Source organism: Corylus avellana, chromosome 10, assembly GCF_965113065.1.
Source record: "Corylus avellana chromosome 10, dhCorAvel1.hap1.2, whole genome shotgun sequence".
NCBI lineage: Eukaryota > Viridiplantae > Streptophyta > Magnoliopsida > Fagales > Betulaceae > Corylus > Corylus avellana.
In genome coordinates, this window is record NC_142499.1 from 4,856,104 (window position 1) to 4,871,739 (window position 15,636).

The 15,636-nt window shown below is 35.1% G+C and overlaps 2 protein-coding genes across 3 annotated transcripts; both read left to right on the plus strand.

Moving 5' to 3' along the window:
- Window positions 1-220: 220 nt before the first annotated feature.
- LOC132162051 (uncharacterized) lies at window positions 221-2,798 on the plus strand. Its single transcript, XM_059572299.2, has 2 exons — window positions 221-1,389; window positions 2,179-2,798. The coding sequence occupies exons 1-2, from the start codon at window positions 323-325 to the stop codon at window positions 2,186-2,188; spliced, it is 1,077 nt and encodes a 358-aa protein (XP_059428282.2). The 5' UTR covers window positions 221-322; the 3' UTR covers window positions 2,189-2,798.
- A 7,332-nt stretch (window positions 2,799-10,130) lies between these two features.
- On the plus strand, window positions 10,131-15,534 carry LOC132161709 (alpha/beta hydrolase family protein). 2 transcript variants are annotated; one of them, XM_059571885.2, is made up of 5 exons: window positions 10,131-11,949; window positions 13,360-13,444; window positions 13,558-13,727; window positions 13,964-14,142; window positions 15,109-15,534. In XM_059571885.2, exons 1-5 carry the CDS (start codon window positions 11,574-11,576, stop codon window positions 15,283-15,285), a joined length of 987 nt encoding a protein of 328 aa, XP_059427868.2. In that variant the 5' UTR covers window positions 10,131-11,573; the 3' UTR covers window positions 15,286-15,534. The 2 variants fall into 2 exon arrangements, with proteins under 2 accessions (XP_059427868.2, XP_059427867.2); XM_059571884.2 differs by having other exon boundaries at window positions 10,409-11,949; window positions 13,964-14,238.
- Window positions 15,535-15,636: the final 102 nt, after the last annotated feature.

The following is a 15,636-nucleotide window of genomic DNA, read 5'->3' on the forward strand; positions in this document are numbered from 1 at the left end:
TATTATTCTTGCTGAGCAAGTTTATGCTCTTTAATGAAATTTGACTCAATTCAAAAAAGAAAGAAAGAAAGAAACGTGCATTTACTTACAAACAATAAATAAGGAATATTTGCACCCATGAATAAATAAACGAAAAGAAAATAAGGATTATTTCCAAAAGAGGTCAAACCAATAACGTGCATGGAGGATCATCCAAATTTGATTTTAGGGTTTGGCAATTCCCCAAACCCTAAAACCGCAAATCTCCTCTTCGTCTCAGGCCGCCCATATATGTCTACCCGCCCTCCCTAGCCTCATCACAAATATTCTGTCACTGTGATATATGCCGATGCCGATTCCGATTCCGGGCCTTTCGTGGCTATTCCGTTGGTGGTCATGCCGGAGTACTCCCTCATCAATTGGTGATCCTTCACCATCTGGGTCATCAATTGCTAGAAATTTTACTTACGAAATCGCTATCTATATGCCAATCCATCATAAAGTGGTGCTGTTTGGGAGGTGGTATGTCATTCCCGTTGGGGTTGATGCGGACGGTATGTTCATCGGTGAGGAACGGACGATCAAACCATTTTGGGAAGGAGAGCATTCGTGGTGTTCTACCTTCGGGGCCCTAGGTTCCACTATTTACCGTTTTGGTCCTGATGATGATGTATTTAAGCTGGATCCCATGACGGATGAACGTTGGATCCGTGCTCCATCGATGAACACTCGCAGAAGCCTACCTCACAAATTGGCCTTAGGTTCTAAACTGTATGTTTTGGGCTCTGATCCGAGATCTAACGGCTGCTATGCCGAGGTTTTTGACCCCGTCACTAACAAGTGGGTAGTCTTGCCTGATCCTCCATATCAAATGTCATATTTTATAATTTCTGCAGCTCTTGAGAATCCCAACAGGATTCTTGTTGCTTCACAAACACCAGAGTCACTGGCTCCGGGCTGCTCTTATGATAATAAGTTTGCTGTTTTCTTTGTTTATGATGTCGGGCATGGATATTGGAAGATGCTTGAGCCCGCACGGCGCAAGATACATCGCAATTGTCCTATAGGTTGGGGAGGAATGGCACGAGCCGCAGGCAGTTTTTTATACTGGATTACAGAGGACTTGGATTTGCTTTGCTATGATTTAGACTTGGATATGTGGCTCCTCGGGGAACTGAATGGTATCGTACTTCCTCATGGTGATCCCTTTGTTCCTGTATTCGTCCATTTAGAGAATCACAGGTTCTGCATTTTACAATGCCCTCTATATGAAGAGAATAATTATTATATTCAGTGCAAGATTGTCGATGTAACTCGTATACCCGAGGAGAAGAGATTGGGCGTCTCAGTTGTTTGGTCGCATCAATTTAAGACGGATGATCCAACTACCATAAGGGAGTGCTGTTTACTGTAAGTTTCAAGCTAAATTTCTCTCTTACCTTTTTCTGCGCGCATGTTCTAGTGGTAACCTTGTGAAACACATCATAACTTATATAAACAGCTTCTTTTTTTTTTTTTTTTTTTTGAAGTGTTGAATTTCTCAATTTTAGAACAGGAGATCACCTAGAAGAGAAGATTTATTATTATTGATGATTACTTGCTCATGAAATTTATTATGATGCTATTTTCTAATCATCTGTACCATATCATTGTTTTTCTTCTAAGTGTGAGGGTTGATTTGATATACATATATAATAGCAAAAAGGATGAAAGACGCGTGGCCTCATTTGATATCTCTATAAATCATTAGGTGTGCATGAAGCCAATAATTACATTAATGAAGTGATAGGTAGAAACCTGTGTCAAACAGAGCATGTAGCTAGACGATAGATTTTGTCTTGCAGGAGTTGAGTTTGCCTCATTATGGGGTGTTGCACACCTTACCAGCTTAATCGGATGCCGAATGTGCTTGATTTGTAAATTCTGCAACGGGAAATTTTAGTAGAAATGTGTGTAAGAGTATGCAAGATACTAAGATGCCACCATTTATCAAATTATAAGTTAACCTATGATTCTCTGAATGTAGTTCTTGAGCATGATGATAGGACCTGTGTTGCTGCCATCAATTTGTACCCTTAACCATGCTTTAACAATATTGCACTAGGGGGAGCTTCAATTCTTTGACGTGCACATGATAAGAATGACACTGCTGTTAGTCTTTTGTGTAAGTGCTAATTGGTGTTATGCTTATGCTTGCAGGGGTAAGTAGATTTAGAGAAGCCAAGCAAGGAGGAAAGTGCAAACAGCAAAGAGAATTATGATACTAGGTTGCAGCTTTCTCTTAATTGACCACTATTGTCTAGATTAGGTATATATGCAACCACTTATATCATGACATTATCCGATGCTCTCAACTGAAAGGAATATGTTTTTTTTTTCTTTAATTTGATGAGTACCCTGAAATCATATCATCTATGCAAAAAATATTGATACTTTTGTGATGAATATTATCACACCTCGGGAGTATGTGCCACCAACGTCCCCTCCGATTACAAAGCCAGTCTTACTCTATGATTTTGATTTGGCTTTGATCTTGAGATATAGCAAATATATAAGAAATAGATCAACCACCATCCTGTTATACCGAAAGGAAAATATGCCATGACTTCCTACGTTGAATCCCTCCTTCCCAAAACCCAACCCACCGAGTTGCCTTCCAAACAAAATAGATTTTATTATTATTGTTATTAAGATTTTCTTTTTTAATAAAATTATTAAATATATTTATATTATTTTAATGGTGATTTGGCAAATATGCTAATGAGACACTAATAGACGTCAAAAAATCGGACGGAAAACTCACATGAGACCTTTTTCTAATTCGCATAAAAATTAGAAAGGAGTAGCATGAAATGTGTGATTTTTTTTTTTTTTTTTTCCCTATGAATTTTTGAATAGTTTAGTGGGATTTAAATGCAAGACAAATTATGTGACTATTGTAACGTGATTTCTGTAATCCAAGTTTTTAGCATTGATCGTGATACTCTCCAATAACAAGGTTCGGAAGGTGGAGGAAAAAATATAAAAATAAAACTCAACTCCTATAAAAAGTTTAGTTTTATTCTTATTTAAATGCTTAAGAAATACAGGAAAATCAAAACACACAGGATCATTGGCTTCCATTTATATACAATTTGTATTTTGAAACTTTTACTTTTTGTTTTTTCTTTCCTCATCAAGGGTGCTCGTGTACTTTAATTTCCTTTTTGTTTTTTTTTTTGGTTCTCTCTCTCTATTTGAATATCCATTTAATGAAAGAAAAAAAAAAGAGAAAAAAATAATTAATTAATTAATTTTTTTTTTTTTAAAAAAAAAAAAAAAAACCAAAAACAAAAATTGAAGGGGTGGCTGGCTGGCCACCCCTCCCCCACTTAATATATATATAATGGACATCCAACCTAATATTTATTATGCTTTAAAAATTACAACTTTGTTAAAAAAACTTTCGGACTTTTCTTATGAGTGGAATTTCTCTGCATAAAATCCTTTCGATTGCAATGATGATGATGACTGACATGGGTGATGAGGATTTATTGCTATAATTGTTGTCAAGCCTATAAATTAATGAGATGATAAGAAGAAGGAATTAATTTTCAAGTGTACATGGAATAATTAAAAGTGAATGTGTTATTCGATTTTTTTTTTTTTTTTTTTTAAGTGATTTGAATTTAAAGTAAGATGCCTCGTGTGTGGGTGTAAGATGAATCTCATGTGCATTTTGAAGATGTTAAAGAAGCTATTGATACGGCTATTGTGTAGGAAACATTCATAAAGGTTTTGAGATCTTTAAAAAAAAATTGAAGGAAGCCTCTATTAATTTGTAAGTTGAAAAAACAAGGTTCCCAAATAGCTTGATTAATAGAAATTTCAAAACAAAGGCAAAGAATTGTAGTTTAAAATTCCCATTGTAGTTTAGAATTGTAGTTTAAAACAAAGACAAAAATGCACTGATGTTTCTTTGAAAGATTTACAAAATTTCTTGCCACCTATACATGCATATTGAGTACTCAGCTGAATTTAGTTAAAGATAAGGTGTCATTAGGCCATGAATTAGAATTGTGGAAACCGGCATTGGCTACCATTTGCAATGAAGTTAAAGTTGGAACAAAAGAAGACCACACAATTAGAGAACTTTTATTTATTTATAAGTAATTGAAATATCAAAAAAGAAAAGTTTAAAGAGATAGAAATTCAAATGAGTGGAAATGATGCAAGATAGAAGCAAAAACAATAAGGGACAGGGAGACTCATTCCTTGGTTTATATTGCATATTATAATCCAAGAGCATAGTTGTATTTTAATAAATGTAATAGGGGTATACCCGTGATGCTTTAAGCATTTAATTTAATGAAAAAATTTAAATGATAGGGTTGGCAGAGATTGGTAAGGTTCGTTGCAACTTTTTGGAGTAGTTGCATGTGGAGGACTATGCAAACGAGTGATAATTTGAAGAGGTAAGTCTAGTTTCCCCTTCCAGTTTTATTCAATTTTAAGAGTTTGTATGTTTTTATAATTTTCAGAATTTAGGGGTAATATGAGTGCATTAGATTTTGTCTTGGGTTTTATTTGTGGTTTTCATAGTTATTTGGTTTTGGGGCTTTAGTAGTTAAAATGCAAAGAGTCCAAGTCCATTAGGGTTAGGCATTAGATGCCAATGAATAAGCATTTTAATGGGTTTTTTTTTTTTTTTTTTTTTTTTTCTTATCAGTTTTCAACAATTTTGTTTCAGATTCCAACCGATATTGAATCTGAATTTCATACATTAGTTCCTTAATTAGCGTCCAATCCCAAAGAACCCCAAATCACCTATCCATCAAATAGCTCCTAATTAACCTTCTCGGATTACTGTTCACAAGCCAGGAGCATCAGCGTAGACTTCGCTTTCCCCTTTGTTTTGCCTCAAATTCTTTTCACTACAAAACCACAACCCTAAAAACCCCAAGTTTCCACCAAAATGCTAGCCGTAGCATGTCATAAACCCTAAAATAAGTTAACATCAGATTTGAAACCAGAGCTTGTGTCCTACATTATTCAGATAACCATACTACCTAACTCATGGCATTTTAGCACGCCAATATGCTAATAAGCTAGAAATATAATCCTGCACAACCCAAAAATTAAATGCTATGGATTTGATTGAGCTCTCAGTCCTACCACTAGTTTTGACCAGATAAGAGATCAGCACAAGAATGACAATGAAACCACCAGAAAATAAGACCCAAGAAATGCTGTGAGGAAAGAACCTAACAGTACTTTACACAAATATTTGTTTCTCAAGGCATCAAATTAATAACCAACATAAATTGTGATATGGTTTACAAACACTGTTGTAATACAAGTTTAATAATCAGCAAGTTTAACTCAAATGGTACTTGTTCCCTTTGTAGAAAGCTAATTAGCAAAAGAGAAAATCTAAAAATTGCTCATAAGATAAGAGAACAGACAGAAGCAAAATAACTGAAACTCCTGAAGAACCACATCTACAATGCCTCCACAAAAGAAGGTTGTGGCTACAAATCCTAAAAATATAAAATAGCATGAAATATGTCAAATGCCTATGTGAATGAATGTGTGAGGAATGGAAGAGATCAAATAATACATCGTAAGAATTACTGAAAAACAATACTCAATTCTAATTGCAAGACCCCCTATTTTACATAGATTGCCATTAGATTACTGTCCACATGAGAGTCAGATAATCCAACTTAATTAGAACCATATACGTGCTTCTAATTAATCGAAGGATTTCAAATTGAATAATTTTATTTTAATTTTGTAAGATGAAATGTTGAGTAGAATATCAGTCTAAAGTGGTTAGTTAACAAAGATATATTAAACTGTGATATACAAAGATATATTAAACTGTGATATATTTGAAAGTGAGATATTTGAATGGGGCTCGGATACTGGTGTAGGATTTGGATTTGAGAGTGACAGAAAGAAAAGCTAGTGTTTGCTTAAGAAATTAAAAAAACAACAAACAAAAGAAAGAAAGAAAACTTACGTATAATGTAATGCGAGAAGGTAGCGCGGAGGAAGGTCACAAGGAGGAGGCGTTCGGCTTACCGAACAGTTTGGCAACTTTTCAGCAAAAGGAATGTTTTGAAATCTCGCCATAGTCCAAACTTTGAGCCTGGTTCTATGGGTTTTGAAGGGATTGGATGAATGGGGGGTAAGAAATTTGTTCATCTCCATTATTATACTACCAAAGCTGAGATTTCAAAATGAAGTTGCTGCAAAAAATCTGTTGTTGAGATTTCAAACTGAAGTTGAGAAAGAAAAAAATCAGAGCTGCAGAAAAATCAAAACAAAGCCCGTTGTTGAGATTTCAAATGCAAGCGAAGAGATGGTGAGTAATGGTGGGTAGAATGCAGTGTAGCATACCTCGTCTGTAAAATTGTTTTAACCTTCAGAAAATAAAAGGCTGCATGTGAGAATTGAGAAGACTGGACATTCAAATTTAAACACAACATCAAATATGGCTGACACTTCTATTGACATGTCCACGTCTCACCAATCTCTCTTGTTTACAATGAATTATTTTCATTTATTTAAAAGGGAAAACAAAATCTATTTTGGATTCAAGCTGGTTGATGTCTATCTTCTGCTTTACGTGTTTGATTGAATTTTCTCTTTTCAGTCAGTTTAACTCATCAGAAAGAAAGAAACAAAACTCATCAAAAGGGATTGGGAACTGGGAAGGCAACAATTACGTGTAAGCTTGGTCTCAGATTTTGGGCAGTGTGCGAGGGGACGTGTGAAAGGGAAAATCAATGACTAAAATCACGTGATACAAGAAACAACATCAGATCATAAAGGTTTTTTTTTAAAAATTATATACCAAGTGATATCTTGACCGTTTAATAAAATCTTGTTTATTTTACGCCGTTCGATTATATCAACGAAAGTGATCCTAGGCCTATGTGACACACCATATAATTTTACCTTCAACGTGGTGCGTTACAGCTATATCCCTCATTCCCGTAATCAACGGCTACGATGGATAGGCTATAGAATCCAACGGTCAATATTTAATCAAAGGAAAAATCTGACGGTCCGAATTGAATCTGATGGTTCAGATTTCAAAAACAAAAATCTCAGCTCCTGAGGCTGAGGACCCGAGGCATGAGGTGAGGACGCCATTGAGTACACAGTAAAAATGAGAAATTGGGAGCATGATTTACGAGGCAAACCAAGTACACAGTAAATCTCCCGCTTGTCCATTGAGTAATCGGGGTGATATAGCTTGTGTGTAAATTTCCATCTTATCCATTGATTAATAGGGGTGATATATATCTTTTGTTTGATTCTGAAGAAAAATCTGAAAAGCCTTGGAAAGAGCTGTCGGCCAGGCCAGTAGGGGAAGAGGAAAGGCAGGAAAACGTGAACCAGTTAAAGGAGTTGCAAGGAAACAAAATCCAATTTATTGGAACTTGCAGCAGAGGCGTGAAGACCTGGAGAACGCTGCATGGGCTGAAAAACAAGATAAGGAAAAGACAAAGCTTGTGCAAGTCTGAACTAGTGAACTGCAAAGAGAAATTGAAAATATTTTTTCTTTCTGTCTCTTTCTTTTTTAAAAAAAATAAAATTTTATTTCACTATCATATTACATTAATCGTTTCTTACTTCTTTTCACACATTAAAACTAAATATTTTCTATTCCTGCCGTAAAAGATTTTGCTGAGATAAAAGACAAAGATCTTGTTTTGCAGTGTATCCAGCATCGGACATTGTGTGTACGTATTCCCAGAGTCACATGTCCATGGGTTGCATTTGATGATAGCTCTTTCGCACATAAAGGAGAAGCATGGGCATTGCTACATCTCATCAACAGACCACTTTTACTTTTTCTGCAGCTCTGTAATTTTTTCATTCTCATTTCTACCTTTCAATCTGAATTATCGACACAGTCGCACAAGAAACCAATTTCAGTTTGAAATCGCTCTGTAGCTCAACTTCGGTGGTATAATAATTTGAAAAGAACAAATTCTTACCCCCATTGATCTAATCCCTCCTCCCAAACCCATAGAACAAGGCGCGGGCGCAGATAGTACTCCGACTAGGTTCGGACTATGGCAGGATGGCAGCAGAAGCAGTCATTGGTTGAATCCATGGTTTGGCAGCTTTTCAGCAAGAGGTATTGGAGTCATGACTCGCACATTTCTTGCTAAAGGCTTCCCAACCATCATTCAACCAATCACGTTCTCTTTGAAACCTTCCTACCTCAACACCTTCTCCCATTATAGCACAGGTAAGTTTCTTTCTTCCTTTTGTTTTTGTTTTTTTTTTTTTGGTTTTTTGGTTTTGTTTTTTAATTTCTTAATCAAACGTTAGCTTTCCTTTGATTTGAATAAATATTCCATCAAAATCCTATGTTGTCAACATTGATGGCATATTTATTCACTACCACAATTGTGGCACACACTATTTTTTCTGACTTAGAAGTGGATATTTTGTAATTTGTAGGAACAATGGATAGCGTATATAATATTAGATTCTGACCTTGGCTTTTTTCTGACTTGGAAGTGGATAATTTGTATGTGGATATCGTCTGTAATGCATAGCATATATCCTATATATAAATATGGATTTAACCTTGCGTCCTTATTTAATTTAAGTTATTTTCAACTCTATTTCAGAAATTGTTAGCAAAATATGCTTAATTAACGTTTTCACACTCTTGATCATTTCATTCTGAATGTTGTCACTATTAGATTACAATCCTAAAAGTCAGGTTTCTTGTAGTGTGCGTTTCCTATTACTAGCTTATTTTTTAATTAAGGCCATCTATCAACAGAAGTTATTTGATATATATAGACTAATTAACCAATCAATTGTTAGATGTTAAGATAGATGTGTGCAACACAAGGAATGATAGACTGAGGGATATCGATGTAGATATTCTTGAGAAGGTGGGGTGCTTCCAATTGAAGATTAAATGAGAAGAATCATTACAAATGTGATGGGAAGAAAGAGTGATTAATTACATCAATGTGCTGCAAAAAGTGAGGAAAAAAAAAAAAAACCAAAGTAAAAACAACGTTGGTACATGTTGTAGGAAAAAAACATGGTTGTTAGAGAGAGAGAACCAGAATTGAGAGTTTTTTAAAACGGATTATTTTTACGATATCGCAATCTTTATCCACCATCTTGTCTTACTCTAATGGAATACAAGAAGGTTAAAAGTGAGTTAAAGTGATTCATCTCCCGATCAAGAGCTGCAATGACAGTTAATATACCACCCAATTAAATGTTTCTTGCACCCATAATCCCCTAAATTTACAATCTTTCTGAAAAACGTTATATTTTCATTCAATTTACAGGCTCAAGTCACTTCCCTCAATTATCTCATTAAGGACAAATGATCCAAAGGCATGTACAACGACAGAGTGATATTATTACAGACAAGTATGGTTTTTTGTTTCTACCTATGGGACAAATTAATTGTACTATATAGATGAAGGTACTATAGTTGTGCTTGCCTTTGAGAGTTGCATCCGTTCATATGACAGCGAGTGATATTATTACAGACAAGATTATCAAATACTTGCGAATTGTCACAACGTAAGGTGATGCGGGATAGGCCACCTTATTTGTTCATTAATTAGTTTCTACGTTTATTACACGAAATGATAATTATTTAATTCTTTTTTTTTTTCTACTAATTACTTGATTAAATTGTAAGTTAACCACGCTAAGGAGTTCACCAGCAACCCACCCATTTTGTATTATAGCTTATTTCCCAATAATCTTTTAATATCAAAATGCAAATTTTCATATGAGCTAAATCTGAAAATACTGCAATAATTTCTTTGGGTTTACACTTATATAGAAACTCTATACATTTTTTATCAGTCTCAAATGTGAAATGACTTTTAAAATCTATAATAGATCAAAATTTAATAATGATCATCTCAAATTTAATGATAATATTAAAAGACACATAACATTTGAAAGGACGCAAAGAGAACAAAAATCTACCTACAAACATTACTACAGAAGAAAATACCAACCTGGAGAATAGAGGGGAAAAAGATGAATTCTTGCCTCATATTCATCATGATAATCTCGGAAAGATATCTCAATATTTTGTTAACTGATTAGAGAAATCATCTTTAGAGTTTCTAATTTTTTTTTTCTTTTTCTGAGTATTAAAAGCTAAAACAATAAGGCACTATACCAAAGAAGAGTAGATGGGCAACCTGGCTAAATAGTAGAGAGAATATGCTCCAAGGTTGGCATGTATACTCTCAACTCCCCTCTGACTTTTCCCAACATTGCTAGTAATTGAAAAGGTTTGCAGTTTCTGAGACTTTCAAACCTACAATTCATTGTTGTAATTGGAGCTAAACCAACCTCCTCATTTTGTTGTTGAATTCGTTTTTTCAAATGTTTTGTTTTAGTAATTTGTCATTTTTTAAATGTCTTTTTCATTCATCTTTTTGGTTTTTAAAACAAAAATATTAACAAACAACCCAAACATAAATACCATCTCAAAGACATTAACAAATGAGTTGAAATATTACTATTTGTAAAACATGACTTTTGCCCGTTGTTCCATTACCAACAGCCGGTTTCACTTTTTCTTACCTTAATTACTACGACCTTGTCTATTGCTTGATAAACCTCCTATACGTCACAATAAATAGAGCCGACATTTTTTAATATAATTCGTGAATTTGATGCAAACATAGTAAAAAATTTGATATATTTTGATAAACTTAAGTCAAAATATATCACATTCAATCATATTATAAAGCAACCCTTTGATAGCTTTTCTATGAAATTGAGAGAAAATATTATAATAAAGAATAACCGTAAGTAGCTAAGTTTGATAAAGAAAAGCTATCAAGGGGGGCAAATCAGTCCGACCAAAAGAAAAATTATCACAAATCAATTATGAACAGGTTGGTAAACATGCCAAAAAAAACTTGAATAATTGAATTGAATAATTTGAATGGTTATCTCCTCTGACGTTACTGGCCGCTACAATCGAATAGAAAACCGGATATCATCTACTGAGGTGGCACGTGGGCCCCAATCCACCGTGTCACTGGCAAGCATCCTTCGCCCCGCCCATTGTTTTCTTTGTATTTTATTTGGTAGAGCTCTCCTTCTCTCTCTTTCATTTTCGCTCTCTCTCTCTCTCTCTCTGTATTTTTTATGGGTTTATCTCTTTCAGTATCTTTCTTCTCTAATTTATATTTTTTTTTCTTAGTGCTTGATGGCTTATGATTGATAAATGTTCTTGGCTTTCTGCTTAGCACTAACTCATTCTTTCTGTGATTAATCGGATCTCAATAGGTTTTTTTTTTTGTTCTTTTTGTTTCCTTTCATATGGGTTTCTCAATTTTTTACGAAAGACTTGGTCGACTGGATCTAATAATTGCTGAGATTTTTTTCAAGAACTGATTTTTCCATGGAACTCTGAATACTGAGTTGTTGATTGTTTACCAAGTTCTTTGCTTTAGAAGGAGATTTAACCCAAAACTTGCAATTGGCGAATAATATCTTCTGGGTTTCTCAAAAAGTGAAAATTTATAATTTTTCTGTGATTCTTTGGTTTGTGCGAGAGTTTGTGGGGTTCTCTCTGAATGGTCACTGTAAATCTTGGAACGCTCCATTATGTGTTGGACCATGTATATGGTGCATTTATGCACAGAACAAAGATAAGCCCACTATTCTTTTCCAGAGGATGGGGTGGGACAAAGCTTGAATTGCTGGAGAGACTAATCAAGCAGCTGTTCCCAGAAGTGGAGGGACAGAATTGGCCTCCCACTTTGGTGAAACCCATTTGGAGCACGGTTTGGGAGACCAAGGATGCTTGCTTGAGAGAAGGGGTATTTAGGACTCCTTGTGATGAGCAGTTAATAAATGCATTGCCTCCTGAGAGCCACAATGCAAGGGTTGCTTTCCTTGCTCCGAAATTTGTGCCGCCGCAGAAGATGGCATGCGTGGTTCATCTTGCAGGTAACTTGGTTTAAATCTTTTGATTCTGCGCGAGTTGAGAACTGGGATTTTGGATATATTTCATTGTCATTCTTATGCTAGGATATCGAGCTTAAGCTTAGCCTTACAGAATCGGTAGAGATGTTTAATGAAGTGTTTGTTTTATGTTTTGCTTATTTGCCACAAAGATCTTAATAGTTGTAATGTCGTTAATTGTTTAATTGTTTCTCTTAACGGTCGAGTTTAGTTCGGTCTTTGATTTTACATTGCTTTTCTAGAGAATTCATCAGGCTATTTGTTTTCTGTTTGATCTTTTGCCTCAACCAAGTATAGTTTTGGCAATTAACTTGGTAAAATTGTTACCCTTTATCATCGGGAGCCGGTTTAGATTGATTGGATTGTCTTTAAGCTGATTGAAATTCCTACTTTAATTATGTATTTCAAAAGAGAATCCAAAACGTGTGTTTGATTTAGGTTTATGTGCAGTACAAAACTCAGCTTCAATAGGTAACGAGGTAAATGATTTGCATCCCTTTGTTTCATGAGATAGGCTTTTGGATTGGCTGGATTGGCAATCAATCGGTCGGAATTTAGAGTTTTTGTTTAATTTTTCTCCTTTCAAAAATTCCATTCTTTCACTTTTGGTTTTGGTTTGCTTTCTCTATTTTTTTCCCCTTGGCGGCAGGGGTTATCCAACTGGAAATTTCCTCGATGAAGTATAATTTTAAGCATAAAGTGATAACTAAACCTGGGTATTATTCATTAAAAAAATAAAAAATAAAACTAAACAGGGAAACAATAATTAAAATCTTCATTTTCTTTGGCACATTGATTTACATGTTGTTGCATCAGATTTTGCTCATGTCCCTCAAATGTAAGTTACTGGTTGAATATATTATTCACTTTTATGAGGTTTGCCCTTTCGGCAGTTTGAAGAATGTAGTTATTAGCTGGTGAAAATGTTTTATGTCCTGGTTGAATCTTTTTTCTTTGCCAAACAATTCCAAACTGAAATGAAAATGTTTTTAATTCGAGCACATGCCTTTCATCTCTACTGTGAATGGTCCAGTAACATTAATTATGTATGGTTATGTAGATGATAACTACATTTGATATTATTTGAGAGATTGTTGTGACATTTCAGTGATTTCAAGAACTACAATTTTTTTTTTTAATTTTTTATTATTCTTCCTTTCACAATCATTCATTCAGAGTGTTTCCTTCCTTTTTAGGTGATATTTTCCAGAATAACTTCTGAATATCTTGTATTACTTTAAGACAGTGAAGAATGTTCTTTGTTTCCCAGTTTCCTGCCAAACCTCAAAATTCTATTACAAATTGCTAGATTCACAATTGATGAAACGTTCTAGTGGTGCATTTGACATTTGGTACGTAGCTATCTGGAGTAATACTTATAGCTTCTTTTTGCAGGAACTGGGGACCATACCTTTGAGCGAAGATTGCGCCTTGGTGGACCATTGTTGAAGGAAAACATTGCAACCATGGTGCTTGAGAGGTAAAATCCAATTCTGCATAGTCGGCTTATCCACAAACTGAAAGAAGTTCTTCTCTTTATATTACTTGATGTAAATTGTCAGCTTTTGATTCAAAGAAAATATGTAATTACAGCCCTTTCTATGGTCAAAGACGCCCTATGCTGCAGTATGGTTCAAAACTTTTGTGCGTTAGTGATTTGCTTTTGTTAGGAAGAGCAACCATTGAAGAGGCCCGCAGTCTCTTACATTGGTTAGACTCTGAGGCAGGGTTTGGCAAGATGGGTATTTGTGGACTCAGTATGGGTAAGACTCAAACTGAAATCCTTTGCTAGATGTGTTAACAGGATCTGATATAGCTTTGAGGTTCTATCTTCTGTTGATTAGATTTGTCATTTCACACCTGGATTTAATTTAGTGCTTTAAATAAAAATGTTTGTTAATCGTGAAAAAGTCAGAGAGTGCTGGGGCAAGTTGAATCTCACACGCATAACATAAGTATCTCTTTTGCCCTCAAACTTTGATGGTTTCTTGGAATCCAGGAGGAGTACATGCTGCAATGGTTGGATCACTTCATCCTACACCTGTTGCAACCCTTCCTTTTCTCTCACCACACTCTGCTGTTGTGGCATTCTGTGAGGGAATATTAAAGCATGCCACTGCCTGGGAGGCACTGAGAGAGGATCTTGCAGCAGAGAAGGCTGCAATGACTCTCGAGGAGGTGAGAGAACGGATGCGAAATGTATTGTCTCTCACAGATGTCACACGTTTTCCTATTCCCAAAAATCCCAATGCTGTAATATTTGTTGCTGCCACTGTAAGTACCAGATATCAGTATCACCTAATGAATGTATATTTTAAGAAAATTTAGGAGGACTCTATCATTATCTTTTCTATCCCTACTTATGATGAACATATCTTTGTTGGCTTTTCCCCTAATTATGGTCGACGAGGAGTTGTCAGTTTCCGCTTTTGATAATATGCTGATTATTTATGCTATCAAGGTGAAAGAAGAATTAATGAAAAAGCAGAATGTTATTATGTAGAATTCAAGAATTTTTTGAAGCTCACCTTCCTCTCTCTCTCTCTCTTTCTCTCTCTCTTTCCCACCCATGTATTGATTCTCAGTACAATCCTTAGAAAAAGCTTTTAGCTTCATTTGTTATAGAGTTTATACCATCTGAAATTTAGTGGCGAATTAATCTGTCTATCTAATTTAATGTTCCGTTGGTAAGTTGTGTAAGCATTATTCATTTATTTCTCATTGTAAAATTTAGATTGGTTTGTCAGGTATATTTATCTTGATGTGCTTCATAACAATGAGACTTATGCATCTGTGTTATGTTTTCTTTGTTCTGTGAGGTTGACAATCAAAATGCTTATTTTTTAGCTTTGCCAATCCACTTCACGTTGTGTTTGGGCACCTAGTTAGGTTTAGCTGGGCATGGCTGCAGCTTTTAAAGAATATGAGAAGCTCAGCTGCATTAAGAGCCATGGGCTATTTCTCAATAGTCGCCTAAAAAGCACAAATCTCTTTACGAAATTGATGAATTGTTGAAATATCATTTCGTTTAGTTTATCATTCGTCAGTATTTTAACTATATTTATTACTCATTGTACTTTTGAAGTACTTCTTTGCTAAAATTAGCCATAGTACCCATGTTCTTAAATTGCAATCATGCTACAGGATGATGGGTATATCCCAAAGCACTCTGTGCTGCAGCTTCAAAACGCTTGGCCAGGTTCAGAAGTGAGATGGGTCACTGGTGGACATGTCTCATCCTTTCTTCTCCACAACGGCGAGTTCCGCAGGGCGATTGTTGATGGGCTTAACAGATTAGAATGGAAAGAGCCTCAATCGTGACAGTGGCATCACATGTGAAGAAGAGACTTACATTTATTCTCTTGATAACCTTCTTCACCGCAATAAACCCGAAAAATTGGAGCACAGCTGATACTTGTCAACACCCTCCAAATGATAGGAAGAGAGTGAGGGTGTTTGTGAATTACCTTCTATTTCCCCGTGTACTATCGTTTGATAAATTTAACTTGTTTTAGGGAAAATGCATTTGACAATTCACATTAATACAAAATGGTGAAATTGCTCATGAAAGTTCTATTGAATATTGGTTTGGGGAAGTGCCTACTTGTGAGGAACAGAATTTTCTCCATTTCAAATGAACTGGAGAATATTTAGCTAGTTATATTTAAGGAG

Excerpts from the sequence above, each read along its gene's own strand:
- LOC132162051 (XM_059572299.2), top strand. The coding sequence starts at position 323 with ATGCCGATGCCGATTCCGATTCCGGGCCTTTCGTGGCTATTCCGTTGG.
- LOC132161709 (XM_059571884.2), top strand. The coding sequence starts at position 11,574 with ATGGTCACTGTAAATCTTGGAACGCTCCATTATGTGTTGGACCATGTA. Across the intron at positions 13,445-13,557 it reads GCAACCATGGTGCTTGAGAG|CCCTTTCTATGGTCAAAGAC; the intron begins GTAAAATCCAAT and ends ATGTAATTACAG. Across the intron at positions 13,728-13,963 it reads TATTTGTGGACTCAGTATGG|GAGGAGTACATGCTGCAATG; the intron begins GTAAGACTCAAA and ends CTTGGAATCCAG.